Below are 18,412 nucleotides of genomic sequence, written 5' to 3' on the forward strand. Positions count from 1 at the left end.
TGTTTTAGTAGATCTCATATTTGAAATTTTCAAATGTTCCAGAATAGAGGGAGGAGAAAAGTATAGAGATGGTAAATGTAAGCAACACACAGGGCTGAAACATGCTACATGCAACAACCCACACACAAACTCCTTTTTGGTTTGTGCACAGTACACAAAAAAATCAGTGTAGACACTTATCCACGGGCCTGTCGACTGTGCAATTTACTACATTCTTAAAAATACAGATCGTTTTAGTGAGGGGAGGGACATCAAAAGTCCTGGAACACCACCGAGGATAGTTGTGGTAGATGACAGAAGAATTTCCCAGGTGAAAAAAAAACAAAGGTTGCCAAATGGATGCCTGATATTTATTGATGATCTGACTGTTGACAAAAGCAGCAAGGGGAATTCTAAAGTGTTTAGGGCTATTTAATCTGCTCAGATTCAGCCAAATATGATATAATATATTTGGTGGTGCAAGTATTAAAACGTTATGATTGTTAGTTTGTCCAATTACCTTTAAGCCTCATAAAATTGGGGGCTATATATGCAAATAGTTGGTGAAGGGGATGGTAATGAAAAAATGTAATTTAATCATTGCAGGTATCACAATTAGAATGGGTGAGGTGACTTTAAAAGCTCAATTCCAGCACAGTCTGTTTAAATGCACTGTTTAATGAACTATACATTTTAGTGTGAGAATTTCAACCATGTGTTTTTTTCCTACCATTGTTTTATAACAAATTCTATAATTTAATTTGTGTGGGTTTCCTTTAAGGCTCAGTTTCAGCTCACCATCAAGCCTCTCTGTCTTAAACCTATAGTCTTCAGTTAGAGGTATTTTTCCCACACACATCGTGTTTGTCCTGCATGTAATTATTCATTCCTGCTTCTAGCTCTGATCTTCCACATCCATTTCTGTTTCAGCAGACTGCTGACTGACATGCATTGTCTGTTAGATATATTCTGTGTTAGTAATTATTAATTGTAATTCATGATGAGTCTTTATTTTGGCGAGAAATATATTTTTTCTGCCACCAAATCTACTGGAAGAATTAGCTATACAAATGTTAGCCATTAGTCCACTAACTAACTACTGAATGAGAAACACATTATTCATAGATAACCATGACATTTTCCATTTTTTTCTCCTGTTTCACAAATAAAATAACTACACCTTAGATAAATATTCCTTGCCTTTAAAAAAATAAGAAAGATAGAAAACAAAGGACAAAAATAAGATCAGGCTTAAAAAAACCATCCACCTGTCTGTTTAGGCCGCTTGCCCTAAAGCAGGCTAGCTCCCTCTGGAGGGCATTTGTGCAAGAACGCTAACCTAATAAGAAACCTAATCTACAGTACATCCAAGTCCTTGACCTATAGATGTCATCTCATTTAAGCACACATCACCTTCATTCTGTTTAAATAAGACTTGAGACGGACAGACAGACAAACGGAAAGACAGACTTTAGATGGTGTGTTAAAACAGACTGTACACATTGTAACTGAATGTTTAGCCATAAAAACAACGCCTAACTGCTCATATCCACACTGCTGTTTTTCTTCTTAACTGATATTAAGTGCAGCTTTCACATATAGACATTTCTACTGTAATCTTAAAGTGCAGTTACGCTTTAGTTTTTTGTGCGTGTTATATGAACAGACAGTGCATTGGATTGTTCCACAGACATGTACAACTAACCTTATTGGTAGAGTCCTTGAAGCCACATTCTCCTTTATCGTACCACCACTTGTTTTTCATCTTGTCTAGGGTCCCTTGCTCATTCAGTTTCAATACGGCAAGGTTTACTGGCACTCTTCAATGGGAATAACATAAATAACATCATTATAAATGTTATCTTATGTTATTAGTGGGGCAGCGGTTCTCACACTCTAGTCTAGTAACCAAGACAGGGCCCAGTCATGTTTGTTATTTCATGTCAACTCTCACGAATGAGACAGCACTGAGTGTGTTTACAGTGTTTTGCCCCATGAACCTTACAGAAAAATTGATTAGTTCATTGCAGGAGAGAGCCTTACAGCAAATAGTTCTCCTTCTGCATTTTCTGTCAAATGTTAAATTCGAAGAAGACCCCTCTGTTTGGCCCCTGAGACAGAGAATGAGAGGCGCTGCAGTGAAAAACCTGTCTGCTTTTTCTGTAACAGTATTTCTCCAGACCAGAGCCATGGATAAACAGAGTTTGGCCATGTTGCACAAACTCTTTATCAACAGCCCTTCTCTTGCAATGTTGCTGCCATCTGGTGTGAGGTCACCTGACCCTGACCTTGCCCCTGAAGCCTGCCCTAACCCTGACCTCAACCAAACAGGGTGCAACACATTGGTGGAAGAAGCAGCACAGATTACAACGCTACATGTTGGCAGAACGTATCAGTAACTGCTAAATCTAGTATGCAACATTTCTATGTACTCAGTTGTTATTTAATATTTTAAATGTATGTAAATTTGACAGTGTTAAAACCCCTAGTTTTCCTGTTCACATGTGGCGTTATAACTGTGCTGTTTCTTTAGAATGTCTCACGTGAAAACCCAGTGTTACCTTCACAGTTGTGTAATTTAGTATGTGTTTGTGTGTGTGTGAGTGTGTATTAACCTTGCTCTCCCCTCCTCCGCTGCCGCATTCTCCCTTGTCATACCACCACTTGTTTTTCAGTTTGTCCAGCAGGCCCTGCTCGTTCAACTTTAACACCGCCAGGTTCACCGCATTTCTACATGAACACAGTGGCTGTTAGCAGTTCAGTTGTGGTCAGTGTCAGTCCTCCTGGTGCTATGCACGTTAGCAGCGTTACCGCTTAATCATTAGCATAAAACACACACACAGCTGGAATGCTCTCTTTTCTTAACATCAAATTCTGCAGTTATAGAAAACAGTAGCTATAACATATGTCAGCAGCATTGCTTAATAACCATTGTAATAAAGGATGAAAATACAACTGCATGTTTAAGACAGAAACATTTGAACCACAGAGATAGGTTTGTGTTCAAATGCCTATGAGCCTATAATTCTATATAAAAACAAAACAAATTATTTTCTGATCAACAGATTTCTTACTCATTTTCATTAGCAAAGAGTAGTACAACATATATCGGACATCCTATTTCTCCTAAATTACCTGCCAAAAGACCAAAATACTTATTTACTCTTGTAGCACTCACCATTAGCTCTATATGTTAAGCTGACACAAAATAATTGAGATATTTGAGTCCGACGACATCACCAAAAAACCCAGGCCAACAGGGCAACAAATGAAGCAGGCAAATGATCAGAGAGGTTATGAGCAAGCCGACTGAAAAGAAACACCTGAAGCAATAAATCATAGTTTTAAGGTAATCTCAAATTATGATTTTGCAGCACAGCAATGACTGCAAGGAGCAGTAGGTCAGGTTGAGGTCAAGTATGACAGAAGATGACAGGGTTAAAGTTAAAGGTTGCTTATAAGGTAAAAAAGGAACTGCTCTATAACACCGCTCAAAAGAGTGGATATGAAGAAAGGATCTCACATCAAGGTCACATCAATTCCTACTGACTCTTTAATACGACCAGGGACAGCAGGAAAATAGCAAGCCACTAAATAAAGTCATTTTCTAACTTAATTCTGTGTTTTCACTATGAGAATTGCAGGTGATGCTACTGTACCTCTCTGACACTGCACTGAAAAGGTGTGTCTCCAAATGCAGTTATCAAATTCTGCTCAATCCTTGGCAATCAGTACACTTTGCTGCTAATGTTAATATTTTGGGCTCTCTTCATTTCTAATTTCTATGTTTACAGCCACCACCCATGGCAAAAGGGTTGTTATAGCAAAAAATAAATTCCACCTCTCTGATTTGAATCTGGTCATCTCTTGCCGTCACCTGGGGAGGAGGAGAACCACCATGTCGGACCCTGTACAATTTTAAACATGCTTAAGCTCTGCTATCTGAGCCCCAGTGTTCCCCTATCTGCACAGGCACCAAAAAAAGAAAAACTGAGAGTTGTGGTGCTCGACAATCAGGACTCTGTCCTGTCTGGAACTATTGCAGAAGCCAGGGATAACACCCATCAGCTGCAATCCACTCTGAGCTGAGCAGATATGAGTATTGAATGCCAAACTGTATGGTGACAATGCAGAGGCTGATGCTACCGACCTTGACATGTTCAGCATGCGCAAAGAGCAGTGTTATTTCACCTCTTTCTCCCCAAGTGCAGAGTAACAACTGCCACTGTTGTCCCGGTGTACACAAGTTTAAAAGCAGGTGCATCCAAAGTGGTTTACAGTTGCACTGAGCACTTAATTTCTGGTGAGAGGGCCATAAGACCACATGCATAGAAAGCAAAGTGCCCTGTAGTAGGAAGTGGGCAGAGATAGGCAGCTGGGAACTGTTTAGCAGACCAATGTTAGGACCTCATGGCCTTGGGCATCCCAGCCTGACATCTGTCTCACTTGAGCCACAGTGAAGAGAGTGAACAAAAAGGGAGCACCACAAATCCTGATAGGCCATTGTTGGCAAGTATGGGGTTGCTGATTGAGCCCATATAGATGAAGTTTACCTTTTTTAGGATAAAACTACTCCTAGCTTTAACCACAGGTAAGCATGAAAATAACCAATGCAATCTAACCATCTGCCCCAATTGCTGTGAGTTTGCACAGGGCTCACTGAAGTGTGTCTGCAGCCCAATCCTGACTTTGCTGTAAGGGTAGTGGATTCAGCCCCACAGTGGTGGTTTCAGCTTTTCACACAACCATTTATCTTAACATTGAGGCATATGAGTAGGCATATGCCTGTGTGCATGACAGCAGGATTCAAGAAAGCTGATCAGATGTTAATGTGCAGGGTATCTCCTCATAAAAGAAAGTCATAGGCAGTCCAACTGGATCACAGATGTTATATCATTAGTGTAAAGATGTACAGCCTCACACTCCCACTCAGGATTGGAGGACACATGCCACAAGTAGCAGGAAGAGGACCTTTGTGATTTGTGACAGTGTACATTTTACACATTAGATGTGTAGGGGCATCCTTGGCACATGCAGCACTAAAAGCCAACACATTAGCTCCTGCATGACCATCACTACTTTGGTCAACACAGCTTCAAGATAACAAAAGCAACTCAGTAGCCTGTATCTCCCATAGTAAAACACACAATAAAGTTAGAAAACAAAACTTGGGTTACTAAATGTAATGATTACACTTAATTTGTATACTGTATACATTCTGAGAATGCTCTAAATATATTAGGTCTCAAAAAATGATTGTCTATGTGTGTAATTTTATTTCCATTTCTAATATGAAAGCAGCAGTGCCTCAATCCAGGAGGAAGAGCCTTGTACCAAGAGGCGGTCAAATAGTTACTAGTGGTGTGTGGTATTTCATGCCTCAGTAACAAGCTTGTCAAATATTATGTTATATTTATAATTATGTATTGTATGTCGTATTATGTAGTGTAGAAATGTTACTAATAACGGTTGGGCTCAGTTCAACTCATTTGATTGGCTGCAGTATCAGCAACTCAACTGTCATCAACTGAGTAGCCACTGCTATAAACCTGTCTTCTACTTGATGGAATAATAATAATAAATATGATGTTTTTCATGTTACCAAAGAATTGCGAGCTTTTAAATTTAGCTTTTTTTTTCTGAACTGAACCCACCATTGACATTATAACACTTATCATCCAATTCAACTGCAAAATTGAAAAACATAGAAGAAACATTTAATCAGTGTGATCATGCTAGGAGCAGAGACATGAGAAAAGTGGAAGTTTAAATGTATTCGATGATTAATTCAACCAGTAAAGTAATCAGGCTTTAAAGTTATAGAAACTGAAAATATGCCTCTGGTTCTACCATGACATAATACAAAACCTTTCATACAGTAGATCTACCAAAGAGTTGCACTTAAAGCTCCATTAAGCAACATTTTTGGTATTAAAATTGAGTAGACATAGCCAATAATCAATTCTGTGGCAGGTTCAACTTCTCTACTGTAAATTCATTACTTTGGCTCAGATTTTAGTCATCTCAGTGGTTCTTACTGATATTACACAACACCTAAAAGAAAAACATCTTCACTAACAACTGAGATGATAGAATTGCCTTTGCCCAGAAAAAAAAGACTAGTGTGATAGTCAAATAATGGCAGCAGCCACTGTATTTCACTGAACATAGCATTAATAAAAACAATGTTTTACTGTTGACAACTGCCTGTGTACCAGTGTAGGTTATTGAGTAATCTCATTTACAAGCCAAATACGCATCCAATTAGCAGATTTATATCTAATTTATATCTAAATCCATATCTTCCAGAGTCCATTCTATTTGGAGTGGCCTCATCCTATCTGAGCTGCCCTGCCGCTGGAGAGGGCTCCACTCTGGCCACGCAGTAACGAGGACCCTGCTGGGCTTTTCGAGTTGATCTGTTAAAGATGACAAATCTCTACATAATTAACTAATATTCTTGAGAATCTAAGATTGATCACCACTTCTTACTTTGTTCAAAAATGATGTTAATGAAGCTTTAACTGAAAATCTGCTAAGGAACTGCAGTGATCATTACAAACAATCTGTTGAAGAAAGTTAGCTTTCAGAATAGTGGACAAAGACACTGACAGAGAGAGACAGATGAGAGAAAGAAGGACAATAAAGCCACTGGTAGTGTGCTGAAAAGACACAAAAGTGAGAAAAACAAACTCTGTGACTAGCATTCAGCTCAACACAGCAGCACACAAACACACTCACACACACATTCACATACACATATCATTACATACATTACATTAAGACACAACAATGAAGATGCAGTCTGTAAGTATAAGGACAGTGGCACATGTCCACTGGTTTCTGTCTACTGTAAGTCAGTCCTCTGAATAGAAACAGGAAACTGGCTGCAGTACGGTTACCAAATAGCAAGCATCTGGTCTGGTTTATGGGTAATAGAAGTCTGGCCGCTATTATTATTATGTGCTAAATATTAAATATAATGACTTTTATTTGTCCAATACATGTATCCACAACAATTAGGTGCCAAAATGTATGTATAAAAGGGACACTGATTCCAGTGTGAATTAAAATCCTGTATTGTGGTGTACAGAACAAAACAAAATTGAAAAAAGTTCTGTCCTTCTATTTACAGACTGTCCTATTTGGACATGAAACTCTGAATCACCTGAAGGGTTTGTATAACAATCTTTTTCTATTTATAGGCTTACGTTTCAACCTTACTTTACACTGTTGATTAAAAACCCAGCGACTTTCTGACACTTTGATGTTAATACTTTAAGTTACTTCTTATTTTTTTTATAAATTTTCAGTGCTATGGGCTATACATAAACCAAACTAAATTAATTTACAGGGAAAGTTATACTGTGCCACAATGGAAAGGAAATGATAATTTTCATAATTTTCAGATTTGGGTGATTTGGCCTGTTAAACAAACTGGGGTTATCAGTTTGTTCACTATCATTGTACTGGAACTCTCATTTCAGAATATTTTCAGTTTTAACAAACTATTTTGCATTTCAAGTATTGTGCTCCACTAAGTTTTAGGGTGCAGTGATTACAAAGACAATTGAACTACTGAAGCCAGTGGCTGCGACAACTAGACAAGTGGGCATACGCAGTACTGTGGCTGATATAATCATGTGCACAGGTTAGGCACTCATAAATAACTTAATCATTGATTATTTAATTTTATTTAAAATATGTAAAGTCTGAGGTTAGTGCAGATAAGAATCTGGTGGTACAATAACATTAATTAACATTAGCTAACTCTGTACTGGCTACTGGTAGAAACAGTATACAATACAAACACATATGCAGACATGGGTACACGCGCACGCACACACACACACACACACACACACACACACACACACACACACACACACACACACACACAGTCATAAACATATTAACAACACTATAGTCAAGGCCTTAAAGAGCTAGTTCATCATAACCGTTAACTGGGATATAGTTGTCTGCACTAGAAACAATATGAATTCTGTTTTAGTGGGAATGGATAAAGCAGGGGGCAACTGACAAACTGATTATTGTATCTAAAACAAAAGGTAACTCCATACCAGTAACTGTAGATCCAACACAGCACATGTAGAATTTTTATGATGGACTATTTCTTTAAGACCTGAAATGTCAAACTTTACTGTTCCAGTCATCACGGCAACCACCGCTAGCCATTGGTCAGAGGTGGTAACCATGGTAAAAATACAAACCACTGAGATGAGGTCATCAGGGTAGGTGGATTATTATAACAACGAGTAAGCTGCCATGTCTCATTCATCACACTTGCATACTGCAACATCCAACTGGCACAAAGGCTTGGGACCAGTCTACATTGCTCCCCATGGTCAGTTATTTTTCTAAGCAGGGCTGCATATGTATGAACACAGCCACAGCTTACACAGTGGCTAACTACCACCTATAGCAGGAGGTCAGCCAGTGTATGCTGATTGTTACTTGGGAGAAGGTTGTGAGGGAAATTCTGAAACCACTCACCAAGGTAAGGACAACAGTTGCATGAGCTGTGTAAATGAGGGGAGAGAGACAGTATGCTAAGCAGCAGGTTAGTAGTGTGAATGGTACATGGCAGTGCAGGTCGGCTAGCATTGTTATACTGATCCACCCACCTTAATGGAGATCCTTTGGGTGTAGCAATGCCGTAGCCTTTGGAGTCCAGGTTTCCTCCCACTTTCATGGTGTCACAGGGTTTCCTCTGCTCAATGTACTCGTTCATGGTGGACTCCAGCAGGTAGGCGTACTTCCCTTTGGACTTCCTGACACGCAGGACACCCTCTGACGTTTTCTTGACGAAGACAGAAGGTTCTGCGGATTTCATGTACTGCCACATTTTGTCAAACAAGGCGATTTTAGAGCGCTAAAAAGAGACAGACACAGATACTAAAACTTAGTTTGTACAATCTGCACAACACCCATAAGCCCAGAGTACTTCAAGATATACTGCTTACTCAACTAGGTCCAATAAAGATAATAAAGAGGGTGAATTTATGACTTTGTAAAACCTTTACAAAGATGACATTTGAAAACCTGCTTATCCACATCTCTGTCACTTTTCTATGGAAGGTTTTTTAGTGTCATAATTCAAATGGCAATTCATTTGTCACAAAGCACACAATCCAACACATACAATGTTGGATGGATCTGCTAAACTGTAGGATTCTATTAATGTTAACACGCAGTCTTTTTTATTTGTGTGACCCTGAAGAAGTCCTTACCCTGAAGAACTCCTTGGTGGACCCGGAGTCCAGGGTTCCATATGCTATCTCTGTCTGTTTAGCCAGGTCTTCGGCACTCTCAATGGGAGAAACCATTCGCTCCACCGTCAAGAAGGCAGCAAGGTTGGCAGTGTATGATGAGATAATGATCAGGGTGAAAAACCACCACACCCCCCCAACTATACGACCTGACAGAGACCTACACACACAAATAAAGACAAACAAACAAAGGTGTGCTGTTAAATTACTCTCATGTCTAATGTTGAAAGTCTAGCGTGAAATCAGATGATTAACTCATAGAACTAGCTGGGAGGATGTTGAGTATAGGGATTAGGCCAGTTGTAACCCCCAACATTCTGTGACTATGTTTCTAACTGTCGACTGCTTCAGTAAAATAGAAATGGTAAGTGGTCTGCACCCTGCAGGGCTTTTCTACCTAACTGCTAAAATCACTCAAATCACTTTTACACTGCCTCTCATTCACCCATTGACACACACAAGCACACACACACTCACACACTGATGGCAGAGCTGCTATGCAGCTGATATGACTCACCGGGGGTGAACTTGGGGTTTAGTATCCTGCCCAAGGACACTTTGGCATGTGACAGAAGGAGCCAGGAAGTAAACCACAGATCCTATGATTGGCAGCCAACTGCTCTACCTATTGTGCCACAGCCACCCCAAAATGTTCACAGTGTGAGTGAGTGACCACATTATTTACCTGCTCTGTGCAAATGGGACAGCTGCTGTCTTACAAATCTGCAAACACACCACCAACAGTGTGGATTTGTTAAAATAAAATCTTAAACTGGTTCTGTTGGTGTGAAATTGTGCTGCAGTGCAATCACCATTAGGTTTTCCAGATATGTCTGTTTAGTAAAAGACTTCCACATACGATGGTCCAGTGTATCTTTGGTTATTGTGACTCAAACAGCACTCCTCGCTCCTCAGAGTTCATATACAGTAAGAGACTTAAAATGAACATGAAGGTCCAGAACAACTTCTGGGTCAATCAAGAAGTAAAGAACAACCTTATAAGAGATTGGAGAGTCAGCTATGGCTGATCCAGGCTTTGGAGTCCATAAGTGATAATGTCCAATAAGAAGCAAAACCTCTGCGTCAACAGCAAGTGTGGAAAATCACGTTTAACAGAAAAGATACAGACGTTTGTCCATCCTACTAAAGGAAGGTAGAATAAAGTGTTTTAACAACAGTACCAACCTTGGTGAAATGTCACAACCCTGGCGCATGAAAGCACCTAAAGAGAACCAAAGGGAGTTAAAGATCCCAAACTCATTGGTGGATTCGGTAGTTAGCGGTAACGCTCCATCCTCTGGTTCCTCTAGCGTCCACTCATAAGGGCTGAATCTGGACACCTACAAGGAAATACTTTCATTTATTGTTTGGATTTTCCTTGTTGCACTTTACTTAGATGACACAATCCTTTCTTACTTTGTCAAAAAGAAATATTTTGTACTGACACATGAGAAAGTTAAATGCACAAGCAGCATGAAAGGGCTAAGTGACAAATTGTCAATTCAGTAAAGTCAGTGCCATAGTCATTTGCTTCTGAAGTAATTGTGTGTGATTTTATACGAATACTGTAGAGCAGCCAAAGTTGAACTTAACAATCCTCAACAGCCATAAAATTTGTACATTGTTTAGCAATGTATGCTAAGTCAAAGTCTGCTTTTTAGGTTTTTCTAGAACTTTCAAATGCATCTAAGTCAGATTTTATTGTAAGTAATACAGCTATGTTAATACCGCTGGACTATACACTCCCCTCAAAAAGAATTAGAAACCTAAGGTAAGTTCCTTTTTTTGCTGTAGACTGAAAAGATTTGGGTTTGACATCAAAAGATGGATATTAGACAAAAAAAAAAAAAAAATCAAGATTTTAGCTTTTATTTCCAGGTGTTTATAACTGGATACGATACAGAACTACATAACTACATCACAACTACATTTGACTGGAATGTCAAAATATCTAGCCAGTCATGAAGTTACAGAAAGGGCATCCCGTGCAAAAAATAAAATAAAATAACACTGTGCAAACCATGACCTGGTGTTGCAAACCCCATGGGGTAGAGCAAAAAGGTAAATTAATAAATAAAATCAAATGTTACTGATGAATTTTAACATTTTGGCTAAGATTTGGCTAAAGCTAACTTTGATTTTTGATGCATAAGGTTGCGAATGCCTCTAAGACCAAAATTATCCACTCATAAACTCTAGTTGAAGGCTCCTTTAAAGTAAGTGTGTAACACACAACACACACACACAATTTGCAGAAAGAGCTTTTAGCTGAATAATTATTCTTGCACATCACACTGTCACATTATGAACCACTGACAGCCATGCTGATAGTACCTGAGAGCTTTAGTGGGAGCAAAACAAGTGTGTACACATAAACAGACTCACTTACCAGAAACAGTACAACACTAACTCCTATATAGGCAAAGACAATGCACATCCAGATTTCATAGGCCAGTGGGTCCAGAAAAGAGAAGACTCCTGGTTTGGATTTCTGTGGCTTTTTGATCATGATGGAGATTCCCAAAGACATGAAGGGTTTGGAGAAATCTATCACCTCTTCTCGAACAAGAGTGATCGTCAGGGGGGCAATTGCTATATCTGCCTTCTGTTGAAGAGACAACAGAAGAGTGAGAGTGTTTGGTCTCGTTGTGGACTTGAGTTGGCTGCATTTCTTTGATTGTTCCTGTGCTTTTCTGCATTTCATTCCATATTCTATGACAAATTACCAACATCTACATTAGGTGGAACCACATTAACAAAGTTAATTTACAATTACAATTTAGCATCTGGCAAATCCATTCAGTCACCTTAACATTAATTCTTCCACGTCCATAAAACCCAACAACACTCCCTTCTATCGTTCCAGCTGTAATCTCTGATGTCTAAATGTTTACACTGTTGTCTTAAATGCAGTCTAAGAACCCAGGTGAGAACTCTTGAAGATCTCCCTTCCAACAACTGACATCCACCCTGCATGTTCTTTTTTTTTACACTGCACAGCACACTAGAGCTGTGTACTGGAAAGTAACTGGTGCTATCAATATATAATATAATACATTGCAATACTGTTAGTGTCATTTTTTTACTCAAAATGTAAGGAAACCTGTTATAGCATAGGGAGCGCATATACTCCACTCTGGAAAGCCACTCTGAAAATTTTAGTTGGAGTGCCATATTTCTCATGTCACAAATTAACGCAGACTAGATACCCATTTCCAGACCAGTAAAACAAGCTGAAAGGTAAATGCTTTGACTCCTCCCAGTGGCTTGCCCTGATTTCTACTATGTCAAACAATGTGATCAAAAATGTGATTACAGATGTCAGGGTGCAGCAGGATGGTGTCTCTCTTGGACATGGCATCAGTCAATTGGAGAACTCAGAATACCTAGGTTTTACTAAAATTCACATCTGAAAGAACCATATTCAGCTTCAGCTTCACTGCTACATTGAACAAGAGCAAGAATGAACATTACAATAATACTGTGTGTATTTTTAAAGCTTACCCCGTACACCAGCTCTCCAACCATACCATTCCAGATCTTGGTTTCTGCATCTCTTGCTCCATATTTGCCATCTCCCACAATCTTTAGCTGGTAGCGTATTCCACAGTGCTTGGCAATCTCTGCAGCTAGGTCGACACAGTAACCTTAAGTCCAGAAAAGCACACATGCGTGCAAAGAAGACACATCATCAGTGTTAAAACTACAGTGTGGGTTACTGCACAGACAGTTCAAGAGTACACCACGTTTTCATCAAAATAGACTATACTACATACATGTTTGTGTTTTCCCAAATGAGTTATTTAAGGGAAACCCCAAACTAAACTTCCAAAGTGTAAGAGAACATACCTACTAGGAAAGAGGGCAAGGAGAAGGAGGAGGAACACAGTACAGGAGAAGCAATTAAAACCTGTCTGTCGACCTAAACTGGCCCTTTAAAAACTTCAAAGAGATCCAATAGGTGCATATATTTAAGAGCCTAAAGCAAGTCTTCTGTCAATCAAAACACATAACAATTACCCAGAATGTATTATCAGTAAACAAAGACACACACACAGCATACCTTCATAACGATCATTGTCTTGAAACAGCTCAGCGTTCTTCTTGAGCATCACGTATGGGGCTTCCTACACACACACACACACACACACAGACACACACACACACAGACATGCACCTTAAATTATTCAGTTTTTTTCTGACTTGCACCTTCCCACTGTGTGATCCATTACTTTATTACCAGAATAGTTGTAACGATGACTGTCTTGTTTTCCATCCCCATGGTGTCATTAGGATAAAGGTCTGACTTTGTCACAACCATCTTATCCACTTCATTCCAATAGCCAATCTAAGAACAAACACACAAATACAGAGACAAGTTAGAGACCTGCTAACTTTGCTTCATCACTGCAAACTGATTCTGCTGTTACCTTAACAGGTCCATTGTTCTTTAGCTCCATGACTGTCACAGAGTAGTTGATTCTCTTCCCATACTGGTCAAATTGAATGTTCCCTGTTAAACCATCTACACGCACCTACATAAACACACAAACACACATTTGTTATTACAACTATTACGTGTTTATTTTCATGTAGCACATAAACAGAAACTTCCGTACAAAAGCATTGACAAATAAAAAAAACTAACTAATAAGACTAATAAGCCCTCAGCATTAGTTCTTATTTCAGGTCTATACATCTGTTATATTATTAGTAAATTAAATTACCTAATGTTAACTGGTGAAATGCAACGTTTAGACACTGTTATATACAGATGTATAGTATTGCTAAATCTCTGACTTGTGACAATCACACTACTATTGTGTTACATTACTGACTGTCTATTATTTTCACTGTCTTCTTAAAGTCTTAAATATTTAAAGTTGACTAAATATTTGGCACCATACACCACAAAAACCAATCACTAACTCTGACCTGCTTGCACAGTACTAGATCAGTGTATCTCTGCTCTTTACAAGTAGAGGTTAATCAATGGTTACCTGTTTGAGGGCACGTTCAATCTCCACCCCCTGTGCCCAGGGCACTGCTGGATTGGCCAGACAGTCCCCACTATTGCCACGACGGCTCATGTCTATTCTCTGTTTGTGAAGGAAGCGGAACGCCTCAGTCATCACGTGGACAGCATCATAGGTGAGGGCTGAGGTATACTGAGAATAAGAAACAGTTGCAAAGCTCATTATTACCTTAGTATCCACACACTATTTGTTAAGCAGAATTTTACAGCAGTCCTCGCCACTCTAGCACTCATTCCCACAACAATTTATACTAGTTTTCAGTAATGTTAAATGTCCAAATCTTACTCTGATGCGAATATCAGCTCCAGGATATTCCTTCTCTTCCAGAGCTTCCCATCGCTGGTCAAACTTTGCCACCACAGGATCATCAAAATCTACTATCTGGAACCCAGACACATTTGCTCCTCCATACTGGATTTTAGAGAGGTCACCATCTAAAAAACCCTGGAACAGAATAAACAACAAGAACAACATCTGCATCTACGGTGCTGTACAAATGTTTGCCAAATTTCATTCTGTGCAAGCTTCTTATCTTTTGGTATCCGTCATCTCTACTGGTCCAATAAAATGCCTTTTACCCATATCTGTCTGTTTGTCCATTTACTTTAACATTCAGATGTACACTCCCCTCCAAAAGCACTAGAAAGTGAGGCCAGTTACTTTATTTCTGCTGTAGACTGAAGAAATTTGGATTTGACACCAAAGATGAATATGAAACATAACATCTCAGTTTTATTTCCAGGTGTTTAATTCTGGATCCAACACAACTTAGAAAATAGATTGGAGGGGAGTGTACATACAATGTGCTGGTCCAGGCTGATGCAAGATAGACAGAGACTCACCAAGTTGGCAATGATATAGTGGTATCCCTTCACATGCCTTCCTATAGTGATGACCTGAAGGAAAAACAGTACAATCTATGTCAATTATATACAAAAATGTAGTAGTTAAAAACGGTCACAAAAATAAAATGATCTGCCGTGTTTTTTAACACTTGCCATCAAAATCCCTCCAAGCAGGAAACATCTAATAAAAAAATTATAATCATAAATAATAATAATAATAAAATATCTTTAGCTGCGACAGTCTGTTGAATGTGGGTCAGCATTCCCATGGAAGCCCATCACAGACAGGCATTAGATATGATTGGGCAATGTCATCATGAATCTTCTGGCTCAGTTTACGTTACGACTGTCATTTTAGGCGACTTCATCAGAGAGCTGAGAGGGGCGCTCCATTTTTAACACCATTACTGTATACAATTTTCACCAACAGCCAAACAACCTCTTTTTTTCTTTAAAGGTTGTCAACAAATTAATCTGTGTCTGTAAATGATATGCTCAATACCACACAGTTACCAGAATGTGAAGTGAAATAATGAATAACCTTAAAACAACCATTATGATAAACAGTCTATGTTTATTATACTGAGAAATATTATGTAACCAGGTCAACCATGGAAATTAACTTGACCTCGACATTATATGATATGATATATCATATATACCACTGCTGACATGCGTTAAAGCAACATTCGCTCTCTAAAAAGTGTCACAGCCTCCACATCTTTACTACTACTCTCAGTTATGAGCTCTGCTTCTATTATGACAAATGACGACAATAAAGAGAAACTTGTCATTGAGATAACTGAGTTAGTGAATACCCCAAATGAGTTAGTGAAAATGCTGCAGATATTTGTGTTTACTGTTTTCTGATTATGCCAGACAGTCACCAATCTCCAAAGTCACACTTCTCAGTTTTTGAAACACTCACTATCCTGTTCAGATTTCGTAAGCATGTAACGCATCACCTGTCTTTTCCTAGTAACGTACAAAGATGTTATTTAATGCTGGGAATGACATTGATAACAGGGAAAATGTACTAAAAGCCTTAAAAATAGACAGCAGATGTTTCCTTTTGCTTAATATCAGCTTGACAGTCATCTGTACAGTAGAAATCCACAAAAATGTAGAGCTCCCCTTGTGTGTTACGTCACGTCAGAAAAATAACCAAACAATTGTGGTGTATGGCTTTTGTAAGTTAAATATATGAATCAAAACTCCACCTTTTGGCTTTCCAAATTAAGCACATGCATTGTTAACAGTTTTTCAGTCCTTTTTCTCTGGGAATCTGACTCAGAGTTCACAGCTGACTGAATTTCACAACAATCTTTCTATGAAGGTTAAAGTTCATGTGGGGCTTAAGCTTCATTTTTAATACCAAAGAGATTCAATAAGTGGCCGACTTTAAAGTCTGAATCTCTTTACATTCAGTGGCATCAGTCTGTACTGAAGTAGCGGTGTGCTGTGCCCACTGCATAAACTTCTTATTGTTCTCATTTAGTTAGTAAAAACAAACATAATCCAAACAAAATCAGCACCTCATCTTCCTCCCTTACAGAACAGGTTGAACATTATGTTAGACAGCGGGTTGATTCAGTTTTTAGGAATTTGAGGCCATATTGTACGAATCATTATCTAATATGGTAATAGTACACCTGATCTTCTACCAGCGACATAGTATAAGGCCAGTCTTGGGAACCACCATGCTATATATTGTGACTTATTACTTTCAGCTGGTTTTGTCCCCACCAGCCTTAAAGCTCCTGTGGTAAACCTCTATAGCAGAAAACTCACCTTGACACAGGGTCACTAAGTAATTATCGGCCTGGTCTCTAAAATCCTGGAAAGGGTTGTAGCTAAACAGCTTTCCAATTCAACATCTCTTTTTCTCTCACTGGAATCAGAATCATTTTCACTGTTATGCAGATGATAAGCAGCTCTATGTCCCTGAGAAGGCTGATGACCCAGAACTTGTTGTTGATGTTAACGCACATAATTGTCTGTTCCTAAAGATCTGAATAGATCATAGCATTTACTCTGACAATAACTGACATTCATCTAAACCTGTGTTTTCCTCTCCCAAGCACATGAGCATATAAGCTGTGTGTCTCTATCTCTTTTCTTTCTCCCTCCCTCCCTTGTGCCTTCTTTCTTTCGTCCAGGTCCTCAATATGGGAGGAGGCTGAATGTTTGAGGTCCTATTGGCTGGTTACATGTGGAAGCTGCTGGCATACTCTCTGAACATCTAGTCTATGGCTTGTTATTGTCTCCTATCGTCTTCTCTCTCTGCTGTCCTCTCACCACAACCTCTCAAGGCTGATGCCCACTCACTCTAAGCCTGGTCCTGCTCGAGGTATCTCCCGTTAAAGGGAGTTTTGCCTCTCCACTGTCGCCCAGTTCTTGCTCAAGGGGGATTGTTGGGTTCTCTCTATGAATTTATTAGGTCCTGACCCTATTATGTGAAGTGCCTGGAGATGTCTATGTTGTGATTTGGTGCTATATAAATAAACTTGAAGTGAATTGAAAAAGAAATGCTTATTCTCAGAGCCTAACAAAGTGAGTGTTTTATCAGCCTGGACTGAAATCTGAAGTAAAAACCAGAAATCAGCAGAATTAATACATTTTACTGTACAACGGTATATTTTGTTGCAGGAATACACTATGTGCTTTGAAGAATGGGAAGTAGAGTTCATCTATGGATCTACTGCATGTTGGTGTAGAAAATGATTTTACTGGTGATGGATGTTGGTGGATATTATTATTTGTATTGGCACCAACCTGCTCCATGATGTCTTTGACTTTGTCTTGTTCACAGTCCAGGATGATGCGCCGCTCCTTGCGGATCTCCAGGTCCTAAAAAAAACATTAGTATTAAAAACTAAATGCAGTGTCCAGTGTAGCTCTGTATAGGAGCACAGACATGCAGTGAAATTCCACCTTTCACATGCACCACTCTGGTATTTTAGTGACTGGATGTGGGAGGTAAGTTGTAGCACAATGTTTTATTCAGCTGCATGCTGCATTCTGCCCAATACTCTAAACCAATTCAGTGACAAACTGGAAGATTGGATTGCAGCAGCTCAGCACTAAAGTGATCAGCACTCTTTGGTTAGTATACTGTTAGTTTACTTCTTATTGAGTACCACCTATGGTCAGGCGATAAGAACTTCTTATAATTGATTTCAGTCAAGAAAGCTATATTTTCAACTCAGGAGATCCATGTCACAAAATGTTGACAGAACTCGTCAGACTGTCATACCTACCT

General features: G+C 39.1%; 1 protein-coding gene across 4 annotated transcripts in view; it reads right to left on the bottom strand.

Annotated features, from left to right (window-relative positions):
- Positions 1–18,412, bottom strand: part of LOC113162551 (glutamate receptor 2-like) — a 47,409-nt gene that overhangs the window by 14,332 nt on the left and 14,665 nt on the right. For 2 of the 4 annotated variants that reach the window (XM_026360740.1, XM_026360738.1), the window contains exons 5-17: positions 17,926–18,000; positions 15,148–15,201; positions 14,591–14,749; positions 14,270–14,437; positions 13,700–13,804; positions 13,510–13,617; positions 13,333–13,396; positions 12,774–12,916; positions 11,659–11,874; positions 10,455–10,609; positions 9,231–9,429; positions 8,625–8,872; positions 2,595–2,709 (exon numbers count right to left, since the gene is read on the bottom strand). In XM_026360740.1, the coding sequence (XP_026216525.1) occupies positions 2,595–2,709; positions 8,625–8,872; positions 9,231–9,429; positions 10,455–10,609; positions 11,659–11,874; positions 12,774–12,916; positions 13,333–13,396; positions 13,510–13,617; positions 13,700–13,804; positions 14,270–14,437; positions 14,591–14,749; positions 15,148–15,201; positions 17,926–18,000 (1,809 nt within the window). Of the gene's footprint in view, positions 1–1,684; positions 1,800–2,594; positions 2,710–8,624; positions 8,873–9,230; positions 9,430–10,454; positions 10,610–11,658; positions 11,875–12,773; positions 12,917–13,332; positions 13,397–13,509; positions 13,618–13,699; positions 13,805–14,269; positions 14,438–14,590; positions 14,750–15,147; positions 15,202–17,925; positions 18,001–18,412 lie in introns of all 4 variants that reach the window. The other 2 variants (XM_026360741.1, XM_026360739.1) reach the window with 1 other exon arrangement.

Source organism: Anabas testudineus, chromosome 1 (genome assembly GCF_900324465.2).
Source record: "Anabas testudineus chromosome 1, fAnaTes1.2, whole genome shotgun sequence".
Lineage (NCBI taxonomy): Eukaryota > Metazoa > Chordata > Actinopteri > Anabantiformes > Anabantidae > Anabas > Anabas testudineus.